This window comes from Oenanthe melanoleuca, chromosome 18 (genome assembly GCF_029582105.1).
Source record: "Oenanthe melanoleuca isolate GR-GAL-2019-014 chromosome 18, OMel1.0, whole genome shotgun sequence".
Lineage (NCBI taxonomy): Eukaryota > Metazoa > Chordata > Aves > Passeriformes > Muscicapidae > Oenanthe > Oenanthe melanoleuca.
This window is the reverse complement of record NC_079351.1, coordinates 8,503,101-8,530,662: the sequence shown is the minus strand read 5'-3', so window position 1 is coordinate 8,530,662 and position 27,562 is coordinate 8,503,101. Positions and strand designations below refer to the sequence as shown.

Genomic DNA, 27,562 nt, shown 5'->3' with positions numbered 1-27,562 from the left:
TCCACCATCCCTGGAAAAGCAAGTGACATTTGCCCAATTCAGGCTTCCCCAGTTTATCAGCTGAGAATCTTCCCTCAATGGAACTGTCAAAACAGTCATACAACAAAAAATCCTCCAAATTATCAATTATAAACTCCCCACATATCTGTGAGCTGGATCTTTCCTCCAGCAGAATACCACTTGCTATTAAAATTACATTTCTGTCATGCACAAATATTGATTGCTACAAATTCATAAATTTTTTGTAGTGAAATTACAACCCAGGATTGCATATTTAACAATTTCAGCAGTCACAGGATTACTTCAAAATTCCACTGCAGAATCTCCTTGTCTGGCAAAGCTGAAGAGATGCAAATGAGTACAATGCATATGCTGCTGCACAAAGAGAACTGCAAACACTCATTTTCACAGCACTTAAATTAACATGTTTCCATTTACACTTAAGAACCAACTGATATTTGAAAGATTTTGATTTTCAGAAAGATGTGCTGTGGTGAAATGAAATGTTAATCCCTAGTTACAGAAAGTGTTTCCTATTTTCCTTTATGTGTACAGCATTATAATACACTTCTGTCAATAATGACAAAAAACTTTTATCCTAAGAATATATATATTTTTCATTCCCAATGTCAGTACAGGAAGCACCACAAAAAAAGTGGTATTTCCCATAATAATCAAGGTAACCCCAAAGTTAAACTTACCATAAATACTTTGACACATACATCTAGTTATTTTATAATCTTAGTGTCCTAGGGTGACCAAGACACTTGGAAATACCCATCTGGAAAAGTAAAAGACTAATAATCTAAATCCTATTAAGGAAAAGCAAAGCAAAAATGGAGATAACTAAAATATGAACCTATGAGATATTTTAACAATTCTGGAGGGCATGACCATGGCCTTACCCAGTATTTTAATAATATGTGCACCTTCCCAGTACATAACAACATGCAGAAAAGTCAGAAAAGCTAAAAACTAAGATAACAGGCATCATAGATGGTTAAAACAAGTCTGTATAAACCTGCATTTTTTCAACATCCTTTCTCAAAATAAGAAATCATCAGGATTTTTTTATAAATTGTTCATTAGATGTTAACTTTAATGCACAAGTTTGTTTATTATGTTTTTTAGAGAGTCAAGAAGATACATTAGGTATTTTGAATTTAGGTATTTAATCATCACCAGGAATCACATCAGGAAGACCTTATGAGCATTAATTAGTTGATTTAGAAATTATATCTTTCACTCAGTTTTGCTCCTCTCCTGAGCAAGCACCAGTGAATTGATATGAAAGTGTCAGGAAAATTAGTGACTTTTCCCCAAGAAGTGCAAAGGTATCAAGACACAACACCTTCACCTCATAAAGGAAGTTTTAAAGACAACAAGAGCCTTGAATTCTTCCTCACTGTTCAGAAGACAAAACACAAACTTTAACAGAGACTACAGAAACTGCTTATCAAATATGTGTGTTTGAAGATACGCCTGTGGTGAAGAGCAAAACAAGAACCATCAACCACACAAACACTTTGGACCTACTAAAAATAGCACCAGCACAGCTTTGTTGTTTTTCCAGTCCAACTTCATTGTCCACAGTTGTCTCCTTTGTTTTTCTTACTCCACAGTTTGTGGCTCACATCTGTGACTGAACCCACAGCCAGGAACACCAAGGATCTCCTGCCTGGGGAGCAGGTGGCCAGGAACATCTCTGCTTGTTAAACCCCTCAGAGATACAACCAACCAAAGCAGCACAACTGACCCAGCAGAACAATGTTCCATAAGAAAATTGTGCTCTTTGGGGTCACTGTGAGAACCTGCCCACAAGGGATCCAGTGGTGCCAGAGCCAGCACAAGGAGTGCTCCAGGCTCACCCTGGAGGAAAGGAGGCTCAGGGGGGACCTTCTGACAGGAGGGAGCAGCCAGGTGGGGGTCAGGATCTGCTCCCAGGGAATGAGGGACAGGACAAGACGAAATGGCCTCAAATTGTGCCAGGAAGGTTGAGGCTGGATATAAGGAAAAATATCTTCACAGAAAGGGTGGTCAGTCCTTGGCACAGGCTGCCCAGGGCAGTGGCAGACCCTGCAGACAGGATCAGGAATCACAAAGAGTAAGACATGCCAAGGGGAGACAACTTTCACACTGGCCCATATTTATCCTTTATCCATGGTCAAGGGGACTGAGGGCACCCCCAGTCATCCTGCAGATGAAGCCAAGCTGGGTGGGAATGCTGTTCTGCTGGAGAGCAGGAGGGTTTTGCAGAGGGATCTGCACAGGCTGGATCCATGGGCTGAGACCAATGGTTGTGAGGTTTAACCAGGCCAGTGCTGGGTCCTGCACTTGGGTCACAACAGCCCTTGCAGTGATGCAGGCTGGGGCAGAGTGGCTGCAGAAGGACCTGGGGGTACTGGTCAGCAGCAGCTCAACATCAGCCCAAGCAGCCAAGGCCAATGGCACCTGGCCTGTGCCAGCCATGCTGTGGCCACAGGACCAGGGCAGTGCCTGCCCTGGGCTGGGCACACCTCAAATCCCATGACCAGTTTTGGGCCCTCACTACAATAAGACACTGTGACACATGTCCAGGGAAGGGAATGGAGGTGAGGGAGCTGGGGGGACTCACCCTGGAGAAAAGGAGGCTCAGGGGGCATCTGCAGCCAGGTGAGAGCTGGGCTCTGCTCCCAGGGAATGAGGGACAGGACAAGAGGAAATGGCCTCAAGCTCTGCCATGGGAGGGTTAAGTTGGATATGAGGAAAAATTTCCTCCCAGAAAGGGTGGTCAGTCCCCAGCACAGGCTGTCCAGGGCAGTGGAGGAGTCACCATCCCTGCAGGGATTTAAATGACCTGTGGTTGTGGCACTTGGGGACACGGGTTAGTGGTGGCCTTGGCAGAGCTGGGTTAATGGCTGGACTCAATGACCTTGAAGATCATTTCCAATTAAAAAGTTCTGTGATTCTATGAAATGCTAATAAAACCATGTTATCAATCTTATATTAATATCTTCCCATCTGGCATTGGAAAAAGTTGCACTTCTGACTTGACAGAAAACTAATCCCAAGCCTCTCCCCTTCTCTTCCCAGGGATTGTTTTTCAGGCCCACCAGTAAACTAATCTGACTTGAGCACAGAATGTGAACAGCAGAGCTCTCACATAGGGCAGGACAGGACGGTTCTTTCAGCTCTAACTCCCAATTAGTTTGTTTTAACTAACCTAGAAACCAAAGGGTTAGTTAAAGTTTATCTGCAGGGCCTGAATTTTACTGAAAGGTATGCTTAGAACAAGGAAAAGTGCTGTTTTAATGAACTTGTACTACAGTAGAGATCTAAGGTGAATGTTAAAAAAAGGCTTCTAAACACAGGAACCATGAGAAGAATACTTTTAATTACTGCAAATGCTTGAAAAATCAAGTTTACCAACATACTAAAAATGAGAAGCAAAAGTCCTCTGAAACAGTGTATCCTTTAAGTCAATGTGCTTCCAGGAGAAAACTGAATTTCAAAGAATAATCTATATAAAGAAGCATGCAATGCTAAGCCTGTTACCTACAGTGCACAAATAACTACGAGATGATTCATTCTGAGAAGCTCACCAAGTCCAATTAATTTTGTGTCAAGCCTGATCCCATCCAAGAGGTAACACTCCCTAAAATGTTATGAAACACACAGCAAAGATGCATTATATTTGTATGTACATTAAAGTTTTATCTGCTGCTGCTCTCCAGAGCTCCCCAGCCCATCAGTCTGGGTTGGTGCTCACTCATTTTGTACCAGAATCCACAGCACAGAGTTGCTGCAAATGAAGAGTCACAAGCAGTCTGGGAACTTGAGCTGTCATCAAAAATCAGTTTAAAATCAGAAAAGGCCTATGGAGTGCCTGCTTCACATCATTTATCTAACCAAAAATGACAAGGGATGAGGGAGAAACACTGCCATTTCACAGAAGTGAAACATAACAGTAAAAAATTGACACAAAGAGGTATCACAGCTAACTAATGAATATAGACCAAGTCCCAAAAGATTAAGTGTAAGGTCATTTTATCTCAAGTTGAAAATAATCAGACTGGTTTCCACAGTTTCAATGACATTACCTGGGATGACATCCTAAGAGAATGAGCACAAAACAAAATAGGGGTGGTGGTAAACAGAGCAGAGAATTTTAGAAATACAGAATCAACAGCAAGAGTAGAAAAGAAGATTTAAAACAAAAAAAAAAACTAAAAGGGAAACAAAAGGCTCAGTGCTTGGTACTGACAGAGGGGAGAAAACCTCTCAAAAATAAACAGCTTGTAACAAAAAGTAAATAATTGATGGCCTAGGCTGAAGTGGGGGCATGTGCTGGTCATATGTTCAGCCTATGTTACTGGCACCACTCACCAGCATGTTCCATGTTGTAACAGCTGAAACATTCCCAGCTGAAATGTGCTGCCTTCAGGGACGACATGATCTGGGCAGCCCTGACGAAACACACACCACTCCACACGAACACGGGCTAATTTTGGCTCACAGGTTATTTCTCCATACTCCAAACAATGCTTTGCTTGGCACTAACTCACTTCAAGGGCTTATATTAAATATAACCAGTGGTAGCATGAAGCAACCTTTCAAAGCAGCAGACTCAGTTTATCCAAGATTACATAAATGACTACTGTAGTGTCTGTGGCTCCTCCATGCAGGCACACATTGCCACTGCTCAGCAGCCTCTGGAGCTGTGCACAGCTCCTCTGTGCATTCACCACCTCACACACAGCAATACACAGCACGATCCACCCGTGGCCCAGGTGACACTGAAATGCAGTGGTGATGTTTTAAGACTCCAGAACACAGTGGGGGAAAACCCAATTTCAGATGGAGCTCAAAGGTGCAACTTCAAACAGCTGCTGTCTGCAGCAGCCAGCTCTGCCTCCACACTCCAGCCAGAGCTGCACCAGAATGCTGCTTCTGCTGCTGACACACTGAAGGATCCTTTGGGGAAGGATCACCCCCCTCTGCTGCCCAAATCAGCCCCTTCTGCACCCAAACCAGTAGCTACTATTAGATCTATTTACTTCCTCTTTAATACTTATCATGTAGCATTTCCCTTTTAAATCCCTCAGAGTGATTGCTCTTTCCTCTGTATTTTTGTATTAAATCATTACCTGCAAGTCAAATCCTGTCTCCATTTAGAACATCTTTAAGAGGGTTATTCTAATGACTTAAAGATGGTGTGAACCATCACAAGTATCTAAGGACCTTTCGGATTTAAAAATAAAAGTCTCCTTCATTCAGTGAAGAACTTGGCAAGTCCAGCTCCTTGCTCTGTGTCAGATACTGTCAGTATGCTCCCAGTCAGCAATTCATTTACCACAAAACATCCCTATAAAAACACAGGGCAGTTGTATACATTCTCTTCTTTACATCTCCTGGGGAAAGCTGGAGCAAGCAGCTTCCATAAGAACAGGACAGTCACAAGAAGGACAAAGCTGTGCTGCTGTAACACACCCAGTAACCAATGCTTCCCTAAAGGGAGCCCAGGGATGTCCCAGCTGAAGTGCAATGTCACTGCAACAGGCTCCCAACCCCCCTGGGCCTTACCTACATCTATCAGAGAGTAATTAACCCTAAACTACTTTGACCTTCCAGAAAAGGAATTGCACTGGAAGAACAAGAAAACCACTAAGCGCTGTAATATCAAATGTTGTTGCAAAAAGAACAAGTTGCAGAAACAAGAGTTTCCTTGGGGATGAGGCACATCAACCCCTTTCAGTAGAAGAATGGAGTCAGAGTCTGAGCATTATGAGAATTACCAAAAACACACCCTGTCTCCTCGAGCCTCCCAAACAGAGAGACCTGAACCATACATTCCCACATTGCCATCTCCCAGGATCATTTTCACAACACCAGGATTTTTCTTTTTTTCCATTTCAAAAACTGTGGAAAAGCCTGATTTTTACAAACAACATTTTTGATTAATCCACCGTACTCCATTTCTTCTCCCTGTAGTCAGGCTCACACTCTCCCACACCATGGTTATTTTGTATTCTATGTAAGCATGCTTTCCAGCTCTTCAGATAAATTTCAATTATTTTATGGCACACTTTTCACACTGCAGCTAACTCAAAGAATTCACATAGACAAACACAAATAACCTTTCCTTCAGCTACTATTAAGCCAAAATAACTTTAAAACACTACCCTCAAACTTAAAACTTTTACAGATTTTTATTTTATCCTTCTGGCTGAGGGTTGAATTACTTATATTCTTTGACTCTTTTGCAAGGCTTGCATGCTTCTTTTCTTTAAAGGCTTCCAAACACCCAGTTTGTTGGTAGCCCTAGATAAGAGTGAATAACCTCACATAAGAATCTTGAGTACTTACTAGTCCACAGCAGACCAAACTTATTTATAGCTAAGTAGCAAGCTGGGGTTAGTGATCTCTTCCAGGCTCAACAATCTTCCAACCTCAGAATAACCACCCCATAAAACAAGCAGGGCTATTTCACTCCTGACAGGAAAGTCAACATCTGTGTACAAGGGTGTGCTGGCAGATGAGTGCTCTGGCTGCCTGCACTGCAGAAAACAGCAAAAGCCATTCATAACAGGCCAAAATTCATGAAGGAAATTTAAAATCTTCATCAGGAGTTGCTCTGAATTTAACTCATATGTTTAAACACAGAAAGGTGGAAGGATCTAAGCTTTCCTCCCAACTGTGAATAAGGTTTTTAATTTTGTGATGGGTTAACAGTTAGTGCCAATTTTTTCTATCTGAGATAATATTCCCTATATCCTATGATGCAGTTAAGGGAAAATTACTATATGAGAAAACAGCATCTTAGACCACCAAAAAGTCTCAAAAAAGAAAACAGAGGAAGAAATAAAGAAAATGGTATATTTTTAAAAGTTCTAACAGAATTCTGGCAGAATCTCAATTCTAAGTTTTGTTACAGAAAAGGTGAATATTCATAGACAAGTTGCATTTCTCAGCTTTATGGGCAGACCAATACCAGGAAAAGGTTTTAAAAACAAAGGCCTGAATTTCAATTTAAGAGCATAAACAAACAACTGAACTTCTCCTGTGGTTTTTACCTATTGCGTCTCTTTCCGGTGGTGCTACACACGCCTGTCATGTGAGCACTTCAACTGAAACACTGTGGTTTTCAGGCCCAAAATTCCTGTGCCAATTATCAATATCTAGAAAGCTGAATGAATAATACTGTACCCAACCACAAACTGTAGAGCCCACTCTACACTCAGACTTCAGCCCTGCATTCATTTCAGAACCTGCACTCCCAGCAGAGGGGAACCACCTCAAACTGCTGCATCTGCTCTTCCACTCAGAAATGCAGCTGCAAAAGTGGTGCCAGGATCCTGACACTATCATTGAGAGCAGGGCTGCATGAGGATGCATTTCAACATTCTATGAGAATCTTACCACCCAATCCAGTAATTTTAATAAAGTTACTTCAGAATGTATTGCACACTCTTCAAAGCACGATTGTCATTGCATTTGAACACAAAATCAGTGTTTGCCTTGCAGCCCCTAATGCTACTAAAAGCAAAATGTTCAGCAATACGAAAGGGCAGAGAGGAACAAACCACCCCTCTACCTAATAAAAAAACCTTCTGGGTCAGACCACACAAGTGCTTTGGCTGATTTCTCCAAGTAAGTGTCTCAAGTGATGACCATGTCAGGCAAACCAGACAGAAACACCTCTAGAACTTTATGTGAGCCTAACCCAGCCACACCCAGGACATTCACACACCTAACAAAGAAAACAACTCACTTCCCTGAACGCCTCTTTGCTTAATGCGTTATTTACTGCTTTCATCTGTGGAAGTGATAAACAGGGTTTTGATTGATGATCATCTAAGTAATTCTCTCCTAGTAACCTCTGTCACCACCCAAGTCCACCAAACACTGCACAGAAATGAAGGGTGATATTTGTTATCACCTGCTCCTCCTTCAAGGGAGGGTTTTCCTGAAATGCTGCACCTCATCCCCGCTGGAAGAAGGCTCAGAGTGAAGGTGAGCAGTCAGTTCCATCAGAGCAGGAAAGCCATGCACAGATATTTCCAAGCCTGCTACTCAAGTAGTTTTGGAAGGCTGGATCAACTCACTGACTGAATTACCACGAGCATGCTTCCCTTTGATGGCACTCTGGATTTGCTGTCCTGCATAAACAAGCAAAAGCTCTCTCCAAATCACACTTTGTTTCAGATGTTTCTACAACCTGTCACACTGAGGCCCTCAAAAGACACCACAGGAAATCCAAATCACATGTGATCTACCTGCATTGTCAACTTCAGCAGATTTATGTATTTCCTGAAAAAACACTATCCATATATGCAGCCCCTGCAATGAAAGATGTGTAAAAAATCAGTGAAGTTCTCACAATTATCTTCAAAATAATGCTTTCCTTTCAGGCAGTTCATAGAATGCTGCACAAACTCTAATCACTCACCTGCCTGCCTTATAGATAGTCTTTCTGAAATAAAAGGGCTTTTTTTGGGACCCACATACACCACAAACAAAAACCACATATAAAATTTTTAAAAATACCATTTACCTCAACTATATCCTTAATGTTCAATTTTCCTTATAGCTTTCAACCCCACTACTGCACAACATACCACCAACTGGACTAGTGGCCTGTGGAGCAAAGCCTGGATTCAAGCAGGAGCCAGGCTGATTTAGTCTATGGAAAGCAGACCATAAATTAACTCTGTACTCTTCTACGAGATTGAGGAACATCTTGCACAGCCAAGGAACTCATACCCCTTTTTCTCTCATATTTTCTCTGTGTATTCACATTTACAGACAGATAAAAACAGAGAGCCAGAGAGCAGTTTTAACCAAAGGTATGAGACCATCAAGTCATGTCAGCATCCTGTCTACTTAGGGTTCACCTTTTAAATTTTTTTTTTAATTTAACATACCCCTTTACCAAAAAGCATGCTGTCACAATAATTTTTAGGGTTGAAACATTTTTACATTACATTGCAAGTGCTTTTTTAGTACACCAAAATTAGTTTTGTTCTTATACGGTTTTGAATCTTTCTTTTCCTTTCCATTTATATTTCATATAACATAAACAGCTCTTATAACTGGAACTCTTTAATGTACAATTCCACAAGTTCCAGCCAGCTGACTGCTGCCCAAAGTCTGTGCAGGCCCACCATGTACTCCACTGCCTGCCAGACCTCTATGTGAGCCACTTCATTGCAATGGCAAAGCACCCAAAAATAGCAAAAAAAGCAGAGAGCAGCAGCATTTGAACATCTGATGAGCTCCAAGGCCAGCCCAACCTGCAGTCAGGAACAGAAAACAGGACTTTCTCTCCTGTGCTCCACTGCAGCAGCACTGAAACCCTGGATTAGCTCAGATGTTCACCAAAGCACAGCCCATGTCCCCAAAAAGGGAGACCTCAGATCCTTCTGAACCACATCTCCCAGTTAAATATCCAAGTTAGAGACTCCTTTCACTCTATAAGGCTAACAATTGTAGCTCAGCCTTTAAACTTGAGATGATCCAAATCTTCCACCTTCCTTCAAGCCTCCCAGCACACCCTTTCACTTCACACAACTATAAACCTCACAATATTCCTGCTCATATAATAAAGCAAAACACCTTGGGGCCATATCCTTATATTTCCCATGTATTAACTGAATTCCCCTCTTCCATTTCTCTAATGTCTATGGGACATGATGCTAAAATCAAGCACAGACTATCCTGAATTGGAAGGGACCCACACAGATCAGAGTCCAACTCCTGGCCCTGCACGTGGCAACCCCAAAAATCCCATTGTGTACCTGAGAGCATTTATCCTCTTTACCATTATTTTTACTTACTTAAATAATCAGTTTGCTCTGATTCAAATTTAAATTTATTCCCACAGAGAATCTCATGTGAGGAAATTCACCCTTCTCTAAGCTCTACTCATTTTAAAATCTAATTTCTCTGTCTCCTTCATTGCTCTGCAGGTCTTCTTCACCTGCCTAGAAAGGCCAGAAGATTGCAGAGTCACCCAAGGAGGGCAATTCTTTTCTATAAGAGCTAGTTCCACCATTTATCCTTCCCAATTAATTCCCTTGTGTGTTTACTGCACTCTTGTAACCAACAAGCCTGACTACTACAGAAGTGTATAAACTACATCTAGGCTTTGTCTGCTCAAGTTATATTCTGCCTAGAACACCCAAATATGTCCAGAGGACAATGCAAAGTGATAAATGAAATTTTTCCTGTATTCTCAGTCTTAAAAAAACAACAAAGAGAACACCAAAATAAACAAAGAAAAGTTAAGATAATTTTATTTCTATCTTCATAAACAATCAGACTCTTTACCTTACAAGTAGTAAAACATATATTGTACACTGTGCTAAGACACCAACATTTCAGCTACAGCTTTTTGAGGAAACTGATGCTTCAAAGGAAGTTAAACTACTTTTTCCCAACTGTGACAGAAAAAAAAGGAAGCAAAAAAGGAAAAGGTAGGCAAGATACCTGCTCCCATACCAGAACACATCAGTGAAAATCAGAATTTAAAAGTAACTTCTATCAATAAATTAATTTGTCCACACCATTTCTGAAGCAGAACCATACATTTAATGTTCATTTAAGTGATCTAAAACTTGAATGTAAGTTCACTACAAGGTGCAAAGACCTTTTTCATTATACACTAATCAGATTTCTTATCATGACAAGAATTAAGCAGCCTACACCTCATGGGCTGTATCTAAGACTTACTTGAAGAATAAAAGTTTTCAAAGAATCACTTTATATTACACAAAAATTATCTCTGAAACAGTTCAGTGTCCTCCAATAGAAAGAGTATGACATAGTGAACAAAAGCATCAACACAGTGTGAGAACACGACTGCCAAGTGCAAATAAACAAATACCCAACTGAATGTTCGATGCTTTGGAAGTAATTTTAATTTAAAACCAAGACAAATATTGACTCTTTGTTAAAACACATAATAAAATGGTCTCTTCCTATAACCTCATGACAATTAATTAAAAAAGACTTTCAAAGGAAGTGAAGAAGCTTCAACTTTACCTCTTGTAACCCCAAGCCATGATATGTCACCCAGCCATACCTGCTCTGCTCCTCATCACTAGGGCTGACTCCAGCAAAGAGTTTTTTGTTTATCAGTGGAAGATGGTGAAATAGATATCCCACCACTCCTGAAAGTAAACTATTGCAACACAGCTTAATTCAAACCTTGACAATTTAGTTTACAGCCTCTGGTTTCACACCTGTGTGTGATCCATTAGAACTCTCATTCAGCCCCATAAAAACAGACCTGCACCAACCCAGCCACCTCACACTCCTTTTTAATAAAACAAACATACTTAACTCCTTATGCTCTCCACTCTTTGGGACTTCTTCCAGCCTTCATTTCTTTTTAGCAACCCTCCACTTAAAATCCTTGCAAGTTTTGCAAGATTCTTTAACTCAGATTCGATTCCAGAATGATGTGAAGTTCCAGCACTAGTTGCCACTCCCCAATTTCCACACAGTCATCACATCAGTGCCTTGACACATCATCTCAGAACAGGCATCTCACCATCTCTGCAGTCATGGCTTTCACCCTACTGCTACTCTGCAGAACAATTTTCCACCCTATAGTTCTGCCCTGTGTACTTTTCCAGATGACATAGTTTTGGGGTTTAAAAACTGATTCATTCTATTTCTTTTTGTTCTCATTATTTGTGAGGACAGTGTTTACAAGACTGTAAATATTCATCAGTAATTGTATTTACTCCAAATCACAACACAAAATCCAGCAGTGATCAGGTATTTCTTATAATGATTTAGCACTAAGCTGCACATTATTCTAACTAGCCTGTGCACCACATTATTCTAACCAGCCTGTGCATTCCATAAGTTCTGCTTTTGGGAATACAGACACTTTTTTCAATAAGGGATTGTAGTTACATGAAGCACTTTATATAGTTAGAGCTATCCCCATCCCCAAAGAATCCAAATGGACAAGGTGCTGAGCAATCTGCTCCAACACTGAAGTCACTTCTGCTTTCAGCAAGGCTTTGGCTGGAGCTTCCCTCTGTAATTCTTAAGTTAAGCCTTAAACCAGCACTGAATTAAAATTAATTCCAGTCACCTTTATACTAATTTTGTTCCATTTCATAACACTCTGATAATGACAGGACTCTGGCTTTTTTACTTGACTGCTCTTGCTCTCCAAACTCTCAATTCCATGCACATCCTTAGCCACAGGAGCTTCCTTGCTGAGGTCACCAGGAACATTTGGATCAGCGTGGACAGAACTGCTTTCTAATCTCCTCACGGTTCTCATTTCATTTGGTGCACATGGACAAACACAAAGATGGTGTGTTCATATTAATATTCATTAAGACACTCTGAAATTAGGAATACTGAAAATTTTCCTCCCACCAGTACTCCAGCACACAGGGAGACCATGCTTTGTCCAACTTCTGCTTAGCAATACCTACGAGGACAGAGCAGCACGTGCAGGGGCTGCAGCAGAATCACACACACAAATGCAGAAAGAGACTCCAACCATGTACAGACCTTCTCCTGCCCTAGAGAAAATATTGTGTCAAAAAACATGCACCAGCTCTGCAAGCACTCACTGAGTGTAACTCACTGAAGCCTCAGCTCCCTTCAGTGATAAAACAGCAAAGAGGCAAATGGAGCATTTATTCCTGCACCATCCAGTGTGCAATAGCTGCAGAATAAATATGGTTCCTCCCCTCCGACTGCTTTATCTAGGTCAAAAAACTCCTTAAAGGCAGGAAGTCGCAGGAAACAAATGTCACTACACATCAACTTTTTATCATGAAAACAAGCAAGGCAGCAGATAAACCCACCACCTTCCCAGGATTTCAGCACAGACAGCAGCTTATTAGAACTGTTGTGAAAACTCCTTATAACTGCAAAAGCCATGGCCTCACACCACATGACAAATACATGGTTTTCTCTGAAATGGCATTTTTTCCTGTATTTTACATAATTTTATATAAGTTAATGGGACCTGAGATGTCTTGAAGAGTTGCTGCATTTACTGAAAAACACAGCAAATGAGAAGCATAATCTTATTTTGAATAGCTCAGGCATGACTGTAAAAAAACCTTTTGCTTTGTCCATGACAATTGCACACGCTCAAAAAAATAAAAAGAAAAACCCAACAGCAGCAGAACTCCTCCACAGCAGAATTATTCTCTAAAACACATCTCCCTCCATGAAGGAAAAATATTTGTAAGACAGTGCTCTTACCTAATTATAGGCAAATTAATAATACACATTTATTTTGAAAAGCCAGGGAGAAAGATTAACTTATTTTCTTTATTAGCTTATTTAACTTACTACTTTTGCTATTGATTAAGTGTATCATCCTACTCAAACATGGCACCTTGGTATTTTGATTCAATCAATGTAAAGAATGATTTAATTTGCCTATCTCTACCTCATTATAACTGAAGTAAGAATCTCAAAACTCTCTTTCAACTGCAAATTCTTGGAACAGACAGCTTCAATACCAACTTTGCACCTTTAAACAAAATGACACTAATCTTGCTTCTGTCATAGAATTGGAACTTTACAGACTCTAAAGAACTAAAAAGATGATTTTCCAGTTTGTAGTATTTCATATAACCACACAAAGAATCTACTTACTCCAATACCTAACTACAGGTGTAAGAACATTTGTAGGATCAGTAGAATTGGATAAGAATGTTTCATATACATATCCATCATACCAACAGAGTAAGAATATTAAGTATGAATTAATCCAAATAAAAACTGTTTAAGCTTTACCTCAATCACCTGATTTGTGTCTGACAATTTGCAGCACTACTTTATTAACACACAAAAATATCACCCAAAAGCTGTGTGTAATTGAGAGGCAAATATGGAATAAAAAAAGCTGACAGAAACAACTGTAACACAAATTATTACTATAGAAACTTCCCGCTCATCTCTATTTTCATTTCAAATCATATGTGCTCTACCTTCCTCCTACACTCCTTTTCAGTCAGATCTGCTTAAGTGAGAACACTACTTCTACTGAGCTTGACATTTGCAAATCCTACTTTAAAGCAGCCGAAAACCCACCTATAAACACAGCTCCATTGACCTTATTAGTCACTATGGCACAGGACCAGCATCTGCCAGAGACAGTAAATAAAAGTTTCTGGAGTCTGATTCTGTCAAGTCACAGCCAAGTTCAATGTTCCTTAGTTTTATGCTCTGAGGTAATTTGTAGCTGATAGCTTTAATACATCTGGTATGGAGCACCAAAACACACCTCTGAACACAAATCAATCACAAGGTCTCCTGAACTTTCAGGCAGCTGCTGCCCTGACGAGCCACTGTCTCTGTCAAAAGTGGTGTCAAGGAAGGGAGAAAGCAGGTGCCCACATGGCCTGAGGGACTTCCAGCACACTGTAAGTATAGACTGCAAGAATATATTTACAAAAATTCCTTGAGGCATGCGTGCTCTGTTTGATTATTCCAAGTATCTAACAGTTATATTCATAAGAAAACTTTCAGAACATAAACCATAACCCAAACTCAAGCAATGCATGTTCTTCCTTAGCTACCACTGAACAGTACCCAAGGAAATGTTATGATCCTTTCACCTCCACTGTTCAGCCAAACCACAGATATTTCCATGGAGCACATGTACAGCTCCAACCACACAGACATCACAACTTTGCACATCATTTAAGTAACTGCAATTAGATGACAGAAAAAAGTGCACTGATACATTTGAGGCTCTTTACAATCTGTTTCCTGAGCAGGTAACACTGAGCTATACTATATACTATATATTATACTATATACTATTATACTATAATAAACTTTCCCAAAGAACTGACTCAGGGAATAGATATGGTTGATCCTTGTGCAGTACTGACCAGCTTTCATCAGCAGAACTTCTGCTGCTCAAAGGCAGCAATAACCCCAATCTGTAGCTCCAGACTACAAGACCAAGCTAAAACTACTGGTTCAGCCCCCTGTATCACCAGAAGGAAAAGCAGAAGAATACAAACAAATTAAATTTTAGTTTTCAGCTACATAGACTTAATTTAGGATTAGTCAGTAAATGTTAAGCTAAAGTAAAATGTACTTGATGTAATTTACTGTAAGAGCACCTACACTTAGTAATGTAAAGAAGTCTGCAGAATGAATGACAGAATGGGAGAGTTATTTACTGTCTCTTACTATAAAAGAGCTTTAGTTGGATCAAATGAAATTACCAGGCATCAAGTTCAAAAAACTCAGCAAAAAGAGGTATTTTTCCCAACATGGTCTCCAATTACATTGCAGATTTCACTACCCTAAGACACGGCGGATAGAAGAGGCTTACCCAAACTCAATTACTAAAAAAAGAGGGAGAAAAAATGCAAGCAGTAAATTATTATAACTCAAAAAGAACTGAACTCTGACTTTGGATCCAAAAGAAAAACCAGGGGAAACACAATCATTTGTACTAATCCATTTTTATGCTCCTTCCTCTGCATCTGCTATTGACCACTCCTGAAGGCAGATCATGGACTAAATCTACCTCTGATCTGACTTTCAAATGCTGTTCTTATGTTCATGGTATCTTGTTTATGAATTACAAATTACTTCCACAAAAGCAAAACCAAAAGTAATGACTAAAATAAAAAATCTATGCGTTTGTCAAAATGAGTAAGACTGCCTTGGAACAGTGAAGTCCAAAATGTCCGGAGTTCTGTGAATTGAAAGGCCAATACACAAAGCACATCCAAGAAACCCAAAAATCAAAACAAAACAAAAGCACTCCTTCAGAGCAGAGTTGTACCCAGAAGTCTGTCTGTTTTTCCAGCTGTATCAGTTACATCTGCCTGGAATCCTGCCTCTCCAAAAGCTGTACACAACAGCTCCGGCTGCTCTGCCCAGCACAAAAGGTATTTTTCCAGCCAAGTACCTCAAAAGCAAATATTGATGTTATGATTTACCTAGCAATATATCCAATCAATGCTTTCACTGAAGGCAGGGGAAATTCCACAAGCAGCAAATGAAACCAATCAAAAAACATGAACTGTACGAACCGGAGAGGGACAGTCTGTGCATCTCAAAGGTAGTTGGAGGAGAATAATTGCACTGCTTTGATCTGGGTGTCTTGAGCAGGAGCCTCTGAAACCTCTTTCATCCCACGTGTGCCATGACATTGACAGGAGAGCTCCTTGCTGGACACACTCAAAAATGGCTCTTTTCTCCCCACCCCCACTCGATTCATCTCACAAGACGACAGCTGGTTTGTACATACACAAGTAGGGATGGGAGTCTGTCAAGAACTGCAAAAACAAAAACACACTTCCCACTGCTATTACCTCCTGCTTGATAACTTCAACATTTGAATTGCCAGCGAAGCTTCCAGGGAAGCATTAAAAATAGCAACCAGAACACTTATCTTAATGCACAGTAATTCCATGTTTCATGACATTTCTATCTGTAGAAAAAAGATGCCTTTATTACAGGTAAGTGTATACTCTAACATTAATAATTTAATTTCCCCAGATGTTTAAAACGTGTGTTTTACAGGGAACTATTAAGGTGTATTTCTGTTTTTTCCTTCCAAAACCAGGGAGTTCAGTAACATTATTAATGCAATCAAATTTAAACATTGTGCTGAAACAAAAAAAGGCTGAGGACACTGGAACTCCACACAATTATTAGTGACAAGCAAATAAGACATTTCAAGTCTGTAAGAGTATTGTACTTGGCACCTTTGTAAGTCACTATGAATCAGACACAACAGAGATCAACCCTCCATTCTTGGTTTCCAGGATCACTTAAAAACAAACAGAAGGAACAGGCCACCCTGAATTTTTCAAACTTCACCTGCCATTAAAATTTCCGATGATTGTGTAGTCACAGGCAAAGCATATTTATTACTGGCAACAGAGTAGGATTAAACAACAACAAAAATAGATCTGGTGATTACTTGAGCTGGAGGCTGGCAATCATCAATCTTGAGCTCACACCAAAAGTACTCTCTTTCCCATCACACTTGCACTGTTAATTAATGTTTACATTATACTGAAGTAAGTTTGACTCTTAAAATCCAGGAGACCACCTTCAGTGTGACCAGTTAAATCTAGAACAAGACTGAAGAACAGGACTACAAACAATATTAGTCATCAGCAAGTCACAGTAAGGACTTCCTAGAAGCAGACAGTACTTTGAATTTGCCTGAAGACTACTGTTAAAAAAAAAAAAAGCTTTGCAAATAATGAAACTACTATTTCCCCATTCAACCCCACTAAGACTTGTGTTTTAGAAACAGGTTTATTTTTTATAAAGCAACAAAGTAGCACTTGATCTCAATCTTCCTGCCCTTCAAGGTGACGCTCACCCCCCTGCATGGTGGCTCCAGCTCCTGGCCAGGGGCACCTTTTATTTGCTAGGCTATACCTACAGTTTGTAACCAGGAGATAACCACTTCCATCATCTGAGGGCTCTGGAAACTGAGGGCTATGTGTGCACAGCCCAAGGAATGGTGTCACCTCTGAACACAGCAAATGCCAGTTCCTGCACCACCACCCACGCTCACCGGTGAAGAAATTTTAACTACACACAAATTTTCATCATTGTTCAATAAAAAAGCAAAACAAAAAATCCTTCTGGATCTTCTTTCCACTTGAAAGGCGACACTGGTGGAAAGAACTAAAATAAGTTACAAATCAGTGGACAGCATGAAGTACTTCTTTTTTCCTCAAGTCTTAAGCGTTTAGCAGAATGTTACTGACTCAGTTACTCCAACTAATTCTAGACTGTTTGAAATCAACACAGATCATGCACAATTGTGCTTACAATTCATATATTATACCACAGTGCTTACAAAGAAGAAAGTATTTGATCTACATTTCATAAATGTGTTAGATTAAAATATAGATTAACCACATGCCAAGTAATTATTAATATTAAAAGCAGAAACCAAAAATAGAAGTGACAGTTAAAGGTCAAACAAGTCCTCCAACTATATTCAGGATTACACACTGGCACTGTTAAAGTCCTTCAGAATGAGCATTTCCTAGAAAGCAGCAAGGTAAGACAATTTGATTTGCACAGAGAAACCAGGTGAGTAAACTAACATTTCACCGAGACAGCAGAAAATATACACCATCAATGTCCTAAACAGAGTTTAAAGACTCATAGAGCACTAAGGCTGTGTCACTGATGGCATGTGCTTTCCAAAGGTACTGCACTCGTAACGTTTTAGGTATTTCTTAGTCAAGGCAGCTAAAATACACTAAACCAAAACACTTTCACTTTTCCTACATGTGACTCCTCAGAGCACAGATCACTTATTTACAGTTCAACACATCCTCAAATGTCGTGGGCAGGCCTCACGTATTGCCCTAGAAAATCATTTTGCACAGACAGTTAATGTTTGGTAATGGCAAAGGAATGTATTACCGTTTAAAACCTCTTAATACATTTGTTGTCACGTAAGGAAAACATTTTAAAACGCTAAGGCCAGCAGAAGCATTTCACGTGGATGATTCAGTTTGCCCATAAGAATAAACGTTAAAATTAGGCAAAGCAGCAGAAACTACCACCAAAACCAGAGCAAGCCCCAGAGCACCGAGGGAGAACAACCCCCCGGTTCTGCCAAAGCACCGAGGGGGCTACAGGATTCCCCGAGCGCTGATCCTGAGCGCAGACAGCCCGGACCCGTGCAGAACCGCCGGGCTGCTTCCTCTGACACCCGCAAACGGGGCTCGGGGTGCAGCCGGTCCCGTCCGCCAGCGCCGGGGCCGCTCCAGCGCGCACCGGGCGCTCCGTGCGGGCTGCGGCGCGGCGGGGGAAGGAAGGACACGGCGGAGGGCACGGCGGCGGTGCCGGGCGGTGCCGGCGGAGGCGCGGGCAGGACGGGGCCGCTCTCGCCTGTCACACGCCATGTGCACCCGCGGCCTCCGGCGGGCCCCGGAGCGCCGGCCCCGCGTACTCACACTCGCGGCAGCTGCAGCGGCGGCGCCCCGCGCCGCTGGAACACGCCGTCCACGAACACGCCGTTCTTGCCGAGGCAGCGCAGGTAGAAGTCGCCCCCCGCTCCGCCTGCGGGGTCCCCCTGCGGCGGGGGCGGCGGCCCGTCCGCGCCGGCCGGCGGCGGCGGGGGCGCGGCGGTGAAGATCTCGAGGTGGCGGCGGGAGATGAAGCTGGAGTGGCCCATGCTCACGTCCACCGAGCCCTGCGACGAGTTGCGGCCGATGGTCACCGAGCGCTTCTTCATGAGGTACTCGAACTCCCGGCCCTCGAGCCGCGCCACGGCCGCCGCCGCCGCCGCCGCCGCCATCTTAGCGAGGGACGAGCGAGGCGCGGCCCCGCCCGCACCGGCCCCGCGCCGGCCCCGCACACAGCAGGGAACGGGGCCGCGCACCCGGCCCTGACGCAGCCGCGCGCTGACTGACAGCGCGCGAGGCCAATGCGCGGCCCGCACGCCCATGGGGCTACGGCGGCTCGGCCAATGGCGGAGCGGCGCCGGCCCCGCACGTCCGAGTGCCGGCGCACGAGCGCAGGGGCGCGGCCCGGAAAACGCGGAGCGGAGCGGAGCCGCGCGCGGGGAGCGGGGCGGAGCTGCCCGGGCAGCGCCTCCCGCCCGCCGGCAGCGATCAGCGAGGGAAGGGAGGCGGAGGGGAGGGAAGGGACGGACCGGCTGTGGGACAGCCGCCCCTGCCGGCCATCGGCACCCCCTTGGCGCCCTCTCGGCCACCTGCAGCCTGCGGTGGGGACCCGGCTCCGCACCTGCCGTCCGCCAGCAGCGCCCTCAGGAACGACACCGGGCGTGGGGGGAGAGGGGGAAGAACCGAGAATGGAATAAATACAAATAGATAAATAGTGCTAGAAAGTGAGCAAGAAGCACTAGGAGAGTGCTGGGCAACTACTGAAATTTAGCCTCAAAATATCGCAAACTCTAAGTTTGATCCCTCATATGTATCTGACAGCCTTTTGAGGGTGATGTTAAACCTAAAGGTAACTCCGCATTATCAGAGTTTTGTAACATCCACGGCAAATCAGTAGAGTGCTTCAAATGTGCAAGTTCCAGGTGAGCCAGGCTGTATTTGTGCACACACCTCGGCTCAGTCCCAGTTTTTTCAGAGGAACTAGGGCACAAGGAGTGAGCGAGTGCCCTGACACGAACACCCAGACAGCGAGTGCCGAGTGCCGCTGCTCCGAGGGCACGGCAGCAGGCGGGAATGGCACAGGTAACAGCATGGACACACTAAGTGAGAATCCACAGCTGTGGGTTTGACTTGAAAATGTCACAGGCTACCAAAAAAGATAGCATTAATTGTACACAGTTTGTCAAATACAGCATCTGCAATGAAAAAGTTTTACCTGATCCAAACACTCATAGTTACAGGACCAGGCACTGTCAAAACAGAAAAATAAACAATTTAGCACTTTTGGCTATAAACTGCGAAGAGGATGCTAAAAAGCATGGTGCCTATTTACCAACATAGCTACTGCAAACGTGTCACTGTAACAGTTCCATAACCTCACCACGGTTTGTTGAGAGGAGGGTTGTGTTGTTTGGGTTTTTTACAGTGCTGAAGCTCACTATTATTAATTAATAAAAATAACTGCCCAGAGAAGCTGTGGCTGCCCCATCCCCAGATGTGTTCAAGGCCAGGTTGGACGAGGCTGGGAGCAGCCTGGTCTGGTGGAAGGTGTTCCTGCCCATGGCAGGGGGTGGGAATGGGATGTACTTTAGGTCCCTTCCAACCCAAACCATTCTGTGAATTCAGAAGACATTAAACATTTTTACTCTTCAGACAAAAGACAGTCAGCCTGCTAACAAACATCCAGCAGTAAAGTTGAAATTGAAACTTTTGGGTTTGTACATTTGAGTCAACACATCTTCAACTGTAGAATTATTTTGTGAATGCTTAGGAACAGAATACAGTACCTCCTACCTGCAAAGTGATGGCAAACCTTAGTTTTACCTTTAGGATTGTATCAGCACTTCTTATAGGCAGCTACAACATAATTCCAAATTGGTTCAGTCCATTTACACAATCTCATATGCACAGCAGATGCAGTAAAATATAGCAACAGTTTTGAGCTTTGGTTTCTTTTACAGAAAACTTTAGTTAAATCTTGCCCACACTTTGGTATTTAGAATCAGACTTTCTTCTATACCAACATATGTTTGGCACAGAAAATGTGGAGCATCAGAGAGCCAGTTATGACTCCCTGATTCTCAGCTTGTTTTTATCCCTTGGCTCTGCTGGCTACAGAAATGTTGTGCCTGCTTTGCTAACAATTGCTTTGGGATCCTGAGGGCCCTGCTGGCTGGAATTACCCATGGATTGCCACCCCCTAACACATCCCACTGCCTGCAGAGGGACAAAACTGGCAGAATGGGAGAGCAGCCAGGTGAATTTCCATCAGGCCAGCAGCACTTTTCACCACTCTGACGGTTGCTCAGTTTGCAGAAGTTGAATGCACTGCTGCTACTTCACCATTTTCCGTTATATGAATCACAGCTTTCTTAATTTGTATTAATTCATTACTAACAAGCAGTACTGAATTCTCAAAGCTGATATAAATCCTGTCCTGTTCACACAGAACAGCACAGAAAACAGAGCCATTGACACAGAATGCTGAAGTCTTGCAATCTGTCTGCACTGAAATTTCTTTTCAAGGGTCCCACCATCACTAAGCTGCTCTGTGCAAAGCAACTGAGCACCAGTAGAAGGGCTGTTTGCTTTTGCATGACCAGCACTGCAGAGCAAACACCAGACCCCACTGTCAGAAGCTCCATTCATTTCAAGAAGACAGCTGAGATCTTTCTGCCCATGTTTTTCTAAATTGGAGCAGATTTAGTCACTTTGTGATCACAACAACACAGGTACAGGTCACCCTGACCTGCCCATGTGCACAGAACAGGAATCAGAGTAGCTGCATGTGGGGAACAGCTCACACTTACAGATCGTTCTCCAGTGCTGTTCTGAGTATCTGGGTTCCTCAAAAATCCACTCGAACAAAACCTGGCCCTGATGTCAGAGCTGCACTGCAGATAATCCTCTTTCACACTTTTTTTCCCTGCCAGCTGACTGAAAGCAAAAGGTCTTTTTCTCTGTCTTACATCTACTGTAACTATTCAGGACAGAATGAAGCTACTGATCAAAATTTAATCCTCCCAACAAACTTCTGCAATGGCCACTCTCATTAAACAAGCTCTCAAAGCACTTGCATTTTTCTGCTCCATGCGAAGTAACTCAATGTTATCCAGTCCCCATCATGTTATGTAGCAGCATCTGACTGCATCACAGAAATAAAAAACCTGTATCATTTAATCTTAAAACAATCTGCCCTGAGTTTAACAGAAATGTGTAAGTCCCATCTAAGATTAATTCAGTATTATTGTTTTACTTCACCAACCTGCCTTTAAATGACTATATATTTTGACTTTTTCATTTTTCCTTGAAGCTCACACTGTAGCAACACAAGGGCATTCATTTACAGGTGCTTGTGTTGAGGCTAGCACTGCCATAGAATGAAGTTTTCTTTCTTGGTATTTATTACATGTGCCCTGCACTGAGGGCTATGAATGAGTGCAGCAGCTTCTCAAGATGCACATTTTCACAGATCCAAAGCACAGAGTACTACTAGTGGAATATGATGAATAATCAAGTAGATTAAGTGACCTTAATTGCTTACTTTGACACAACTAGCAATTAAACAGCTTTTAAAAGCTATCAGGAGCTATCCATAATCTTTTTATTACAACAAGTGTCCCAGGCTTCCAGTGAGATTTGGTTTTTATTAAACAAAATCCTACAAAGATAATTGTCAGAACCACCTCAGTAACATTCATGTGTGATGTAACAAAATAAGTCCTTCAAATACCAGATCCTGCACAACTGAATGAAGAAAGATTTCCCACATTAATAACCCCTGCACCTGACAAGCACATTTTTTCTTTTCCCTAGGTGAGAAGCCACTTGTAAGCAGTAACAGCTTCCTCCAACACAGCCTCAAACCCACAGCCACATTTTTGAGTAATCCTAATAACTGTCCTGGAGCTTTCACATGCTTAAATTTACCGTGTGTAAAAGTTAGCAGGACTCATGCTGTGATTTAGTCATTTTCTCACAAATGCATTTTGGTCAAGGGGAAGTGTTAAAAAAGCACACTGTAATTACTGCAAAATATTGAAAACAGCAAATGGTCAGGATGATGGGAAGCTCCCCAGATATACCCAGCCAGTTCCTGAAGCGACTTTACTAATAGCAGGAAAAATAAACAGCTATACCTCAAATGTTAGCACTTTTTCCTTGATGGATGACTCTAACACCTCTTTAAGTAATAAAGCTGTAAAGTGTAAAACTCTTAAGAAACATAAGACATCCAGAAGAATGCTTTTTTTTTTTGTAGGAGGAACAGGGAGGAGGGCAAACACAGCTACCTGAACTGCCACTTGTTAACGTACCACTGACCTCAGAGAGAAGGAAAATGGGCACTGCACAAGCCAGAGGCACCCAGCAGCTCGCTGGGCTGGGCAGCTCGTTTGTAGAACTGCTTTATTATCCTTTGCATTCTAACCACAGGCTGCCTGTTTCCTAACATGACCCAAAGAACCAGTCAGCACTTCTTACAAGTGCAAGGCAGAAAGCTTCTGGCTCAGCAATCAATCACTGGCACAGAGGAATTGCTCCTGTCCAAGTGGGGAACCCATCCAAGAGCTATGAAAAATAATCAGGCTAATTAATTCTTATCTGCAAAGAGCAATTACATAACTGACCTCAAGCAGTTTGAAGAGGCAAGTAGTCGACTCAGGCATGCTGGAATGGAGTAACTTCATATTGACCAAAAGGATAAAGCCACAGCCCCAAATTCTCCATGTGTTGGGAGACAATGAAAACTCAAATGCCTTGAACAGGGAGCATCCATTCCACTCTCCCAGGCAATCAGTCAGAAAGGAATTCTACACCCCAACACCACAAAATGATTTCTAGAAGCTGCAGCAGCAGTGCTGGTTAACTGGAAATGCAAACCCCCTGTGCTTTGCAATCAGCCTTGCATGACCCAGACCTTTGCCAAAGAAATAGTTAATTATTGTTCAGGCTTCTATTTTATGTTTAAAATTGGACATGATCATTCAAAAGCATTTAAGTTTTGTTACCCACTTCTAACCAAGAATTCTACACAATGAAGTGCTGAAGCATAATCAGGACCAGATCTCAGCAGTGCAGCACTCATTGGATTTAATGTTGATCATTAGAAACTGCCATCAGTTATCAGAGCCACCGTTATTTGGCAAGAATATTCTTCAAGTTATTTTGCCTGTTTTTCTGCCACAGAATGCTCATCCTATCTCTTTGCTGGATCAAGAAATGTATAGCAGATCTGTTTGAAGCAAACACTTAGTAGCCCCTGTGAAAACACACCTGAGCCCAAACTGACACCTTTCCTATTTCTGCTGTCAGAATAGGTCAGTCCTGTGACATTGACATGAAAAGCATCTTTGTGGCTCCTTAATTCCTTGAGAGCTCAGATTGCACAGAATATTTTCTATACATACCTAGGTGCATGTATTTTGATAAAATGCTGTAATTTCCCACAAAAACGAAGAATGGCTGGCACTTTAATTTTAGAGGAACAGCCCCACTAGAACACATCGAGTGTATTCACCACAATTCAATTTTTACTCTTCCTTAATCTTGAGCTGATTTTTTTTCAGTCTCCTTTTAGCACCATGACATCACATACCTTTATGGTATGGTATCATACACAAACTAAGTGTTGCAAAACAATAAAAAGAAACACAGCAGATTGAGTTGCCAAGGTCCAGCTTATCTAGCAGAGATGTTTAAGGCATCTGAAGGGGGTGACTGCAGCTGACACCTGGCAGATACAGGGTGGGTCTACAAAAACAAGAATAGGAGTTGTAGTTTGGTTGGCAGAAAAATGCAGGTCAGAAGAAGTGGAGATTGTAAGACAAGGCAGGACAATGAATAAATGCTTTACACTAATCAAAACCAGAGAGGAATTATAGAATTGTGAATTAGCTACATGAAATATAACCAAAGGTAAATCAAAACCAGTACTAAGTATAAACTAACAAGAGTCAGTAAGAAAAACAGGCTTTAAAATTTTCTTTTCATGACAGAGCCTTCTAATTGAAATTTTTCATTTCAGGGTGAGAGAAGTGAAGCTTTTATCAAAATCAGTTTGGTTCGCATTTACTTGTTTTCAAATCAATGCCTTTTCCTCAGCCAACAGAAAGCTGAGGAACACTGAAAAGTAAAGGAACAGCGAAAAGTAAAGACACATTTTTCTTTATGCCTGTCTTTGAAATATTTCTTACTCTGTCCAACAGGATAACTGCAGAACAAAGCAAACTTCAGAAGACAGTTACTGAGATATTGAGGTATGAAAAACTATTACACAAAAGTTAAGAACTTGCAATTGCTTTCACTAGAGACAAATGTTATCATGTAATAAGGAAAAAGCACTGTGAGAACAACCTCATGTTCCATAAACAGATATTGTAAGATGCCTATAAGGAAACTGGCTAAATTCAAAGCACACAAAGAAAGATCCTATAAGGAATATGATGACAGCAGCACTGCTTCTCACATCCATATAAAGTATTTAGCATTGGTATTTTTAATGTGTAGCCAAAGCCTGAAAAACTTAAAATAGGACATTTTCCATCCTTTTTAGGAATCCTCCAACACAAGAATCAACCTCTGTTCTCTGTTTATACCAAAATCTACCAAGAACTATTCTTGCACAACTGCATTTGTAACACTGACAGAAGATTGAGCTGCTTGAGACAAAGCAAGATACTGAAGACAAAACAAGATACTGAAGTACATTCAGTCTCAGGTTTGCCCCAACAGATTTTCTCATTTTCCTAATAAATCTCAACATATCCAAAATGGTTGTCATATTTAATTGCTTTTTCTACAAAACTTCCTTAAGTTTACACCTAATCTTTAAAACATAAAGCATTTAAAGTTCTGATAAAAGAGAGAGAAGAAGTCACACTATTTACTTCTTTCTAGGAGGGGAACAACTTGAACAACAAATAGCTGTTTAAAATTATTTAGGTAAAAAAACCCAAACATGATGCTGTGCTGGACAGATTCTGTTCGAGTCCTGTGTAAATCACAAGGTGTTCAAGCAACCTCCAGAAGGGCGAGGGGAGAATACAAACATTTCTGACAGGAGAGACAGGAATCTTTTCAAAATTCAGACTCGTGTTAATATGCCTTGCAATACAAAATGGACAGCACAGACAGGTCTGAGATTACCTTTAAAAAAATGTATTGCTCAAATATCAAAACTAAAGTCTTTTTGACATGGGGAGAAAAGAAAAAAAAATCAATGAAAACCAATTTATATCTACTGCAAAAATAGAATATTGAGGCAGAAAGATGTCACTTACTTCTACATGTTCACCAGGGTAATGCATAATAAGCACTGTAAAGGTGAGTCCTTTGGGGAAAACAGAACCACACATGAGGAAAACAGTTCCCTTCAGCAGATATTCAGAATACCAACACACAGGCACTACAATACCTCAATCAGGAGCAGAAAAATAAAGCTGAGTCTCATCAGTAAAAGGCCACCATGGGGTTGTGTTAGGAACAGCCAGCAGAGAGTTTGTGACCAGAAGCTACTGATGCTCAGAGACAGTAATTACTGACAGATGTTGAACAGAGGAATAAATCTCTCTGCTGAGGACTTGGGTTCTTCAAAGCCCATCTCCTCCACCTCAGTTTATTTTGCTAATTGAATTAGCCTGTGGTTAATTTAAGATGATATTCTATTTTTGTTTCAGTCTCAGTAAAGGAACCACTAAATAAACAACTCATGATGAGGATCCAGCGTTTCTCACCAGTGTTCCCAAGTGCCCTCTATCCCAGTGCATTCTGTGGGGCATCCCTGCTGCCATGAGAACTGCCTGTTTGGACAGTGACAGAACTGAACACAAGAGGGATGTGAACAATTTGCCTGTAATTTTTACAGTTACTACAGTCAGCAACACACAGTTCATTGCCTGTTATTAAATCACTGAGTGAGATGCAGAACTGGGACATGGAATGACAGAATATCCTGAGCTGGAAGAGACCACAGGGATCATACAGGCCAACTCCTGACCCTGCTGAGGACACCCCCAAACAATCCCACCCTGTGCATCCCTGAGAGTGTTTCCCAACTCTCCTGGAGCTCTGGCAGCCTTGGGATGTGCCCATTCCCTGGGAGTTTAAAACAGAGTTGGAATATCAGTAGGTTGCAGCTCACATACACATTGCCCTTTCTCCTGACGACACAAAATCAGCCAACTTTCTCACATCACTATAAAGTTTCTAACCCAAAATACATTTGTGAAACACTATTAAATTTATAACCTATCTGTAAATAGAGAAGCTACACAAGCCCTGCCCTGCAGACTCCAGTCACTGCCCTGGGGCTGGTCAGTGCTGGGGATGACTTGAGAAGCTCTGCAACTCAACAACTTAATTAATTAGTGTGTTGGCAGGCTCCAGGATTCTAATGAATTTTTAACTTTCTGCTAATCAGTTTCAAGGGATTATTTTTGTTTTCCCCTCATCACATC

The 27,562-nt window shown here is 41.9% G+C and overlaps 1 protein-coding gene and 1 long non-coding RNA gene across 2 annotated transcripts in view; one reads left to right on the top strand and one right to left on the bottom strand.

Moving 5' to 3' along the window:
• FOXK2 (forkhead box K2) overlaps positions 1 to 19,450 on the bottom strand; it is a 45,960-nt gene extending 26,510 nt beyond the window's left edge. The window contains exon 1 of the mRNA XM_056506010.1: positions 18,936 to 19,450. Coding sequence (XP_056361985.1) covers positions 18,936 to 19,429 — 494 coding nt within the window. The 5' untranslated portion in view covers positions 19,430 to 19,450. The remainder of the gene's footprint in view (positions 1 to 18,935) is intronic.
• LOC130260515 (uncharacterized) lies at positions 19,138 to 26,176 on the top strand. Its single transcript, XR_008841804.1, has 3 exons — positions 19,138 to 19,219; positions 25,313 to 25,363; positions 25,660 to 26,176. It is a non-coding gene; the product is annotated as an uncharacterized LOC130260515 (long non-coding RNA).
• The last annotated feature ends 1,386 nt before the right edge of the window (positions 26,177 to 27,562 follow it).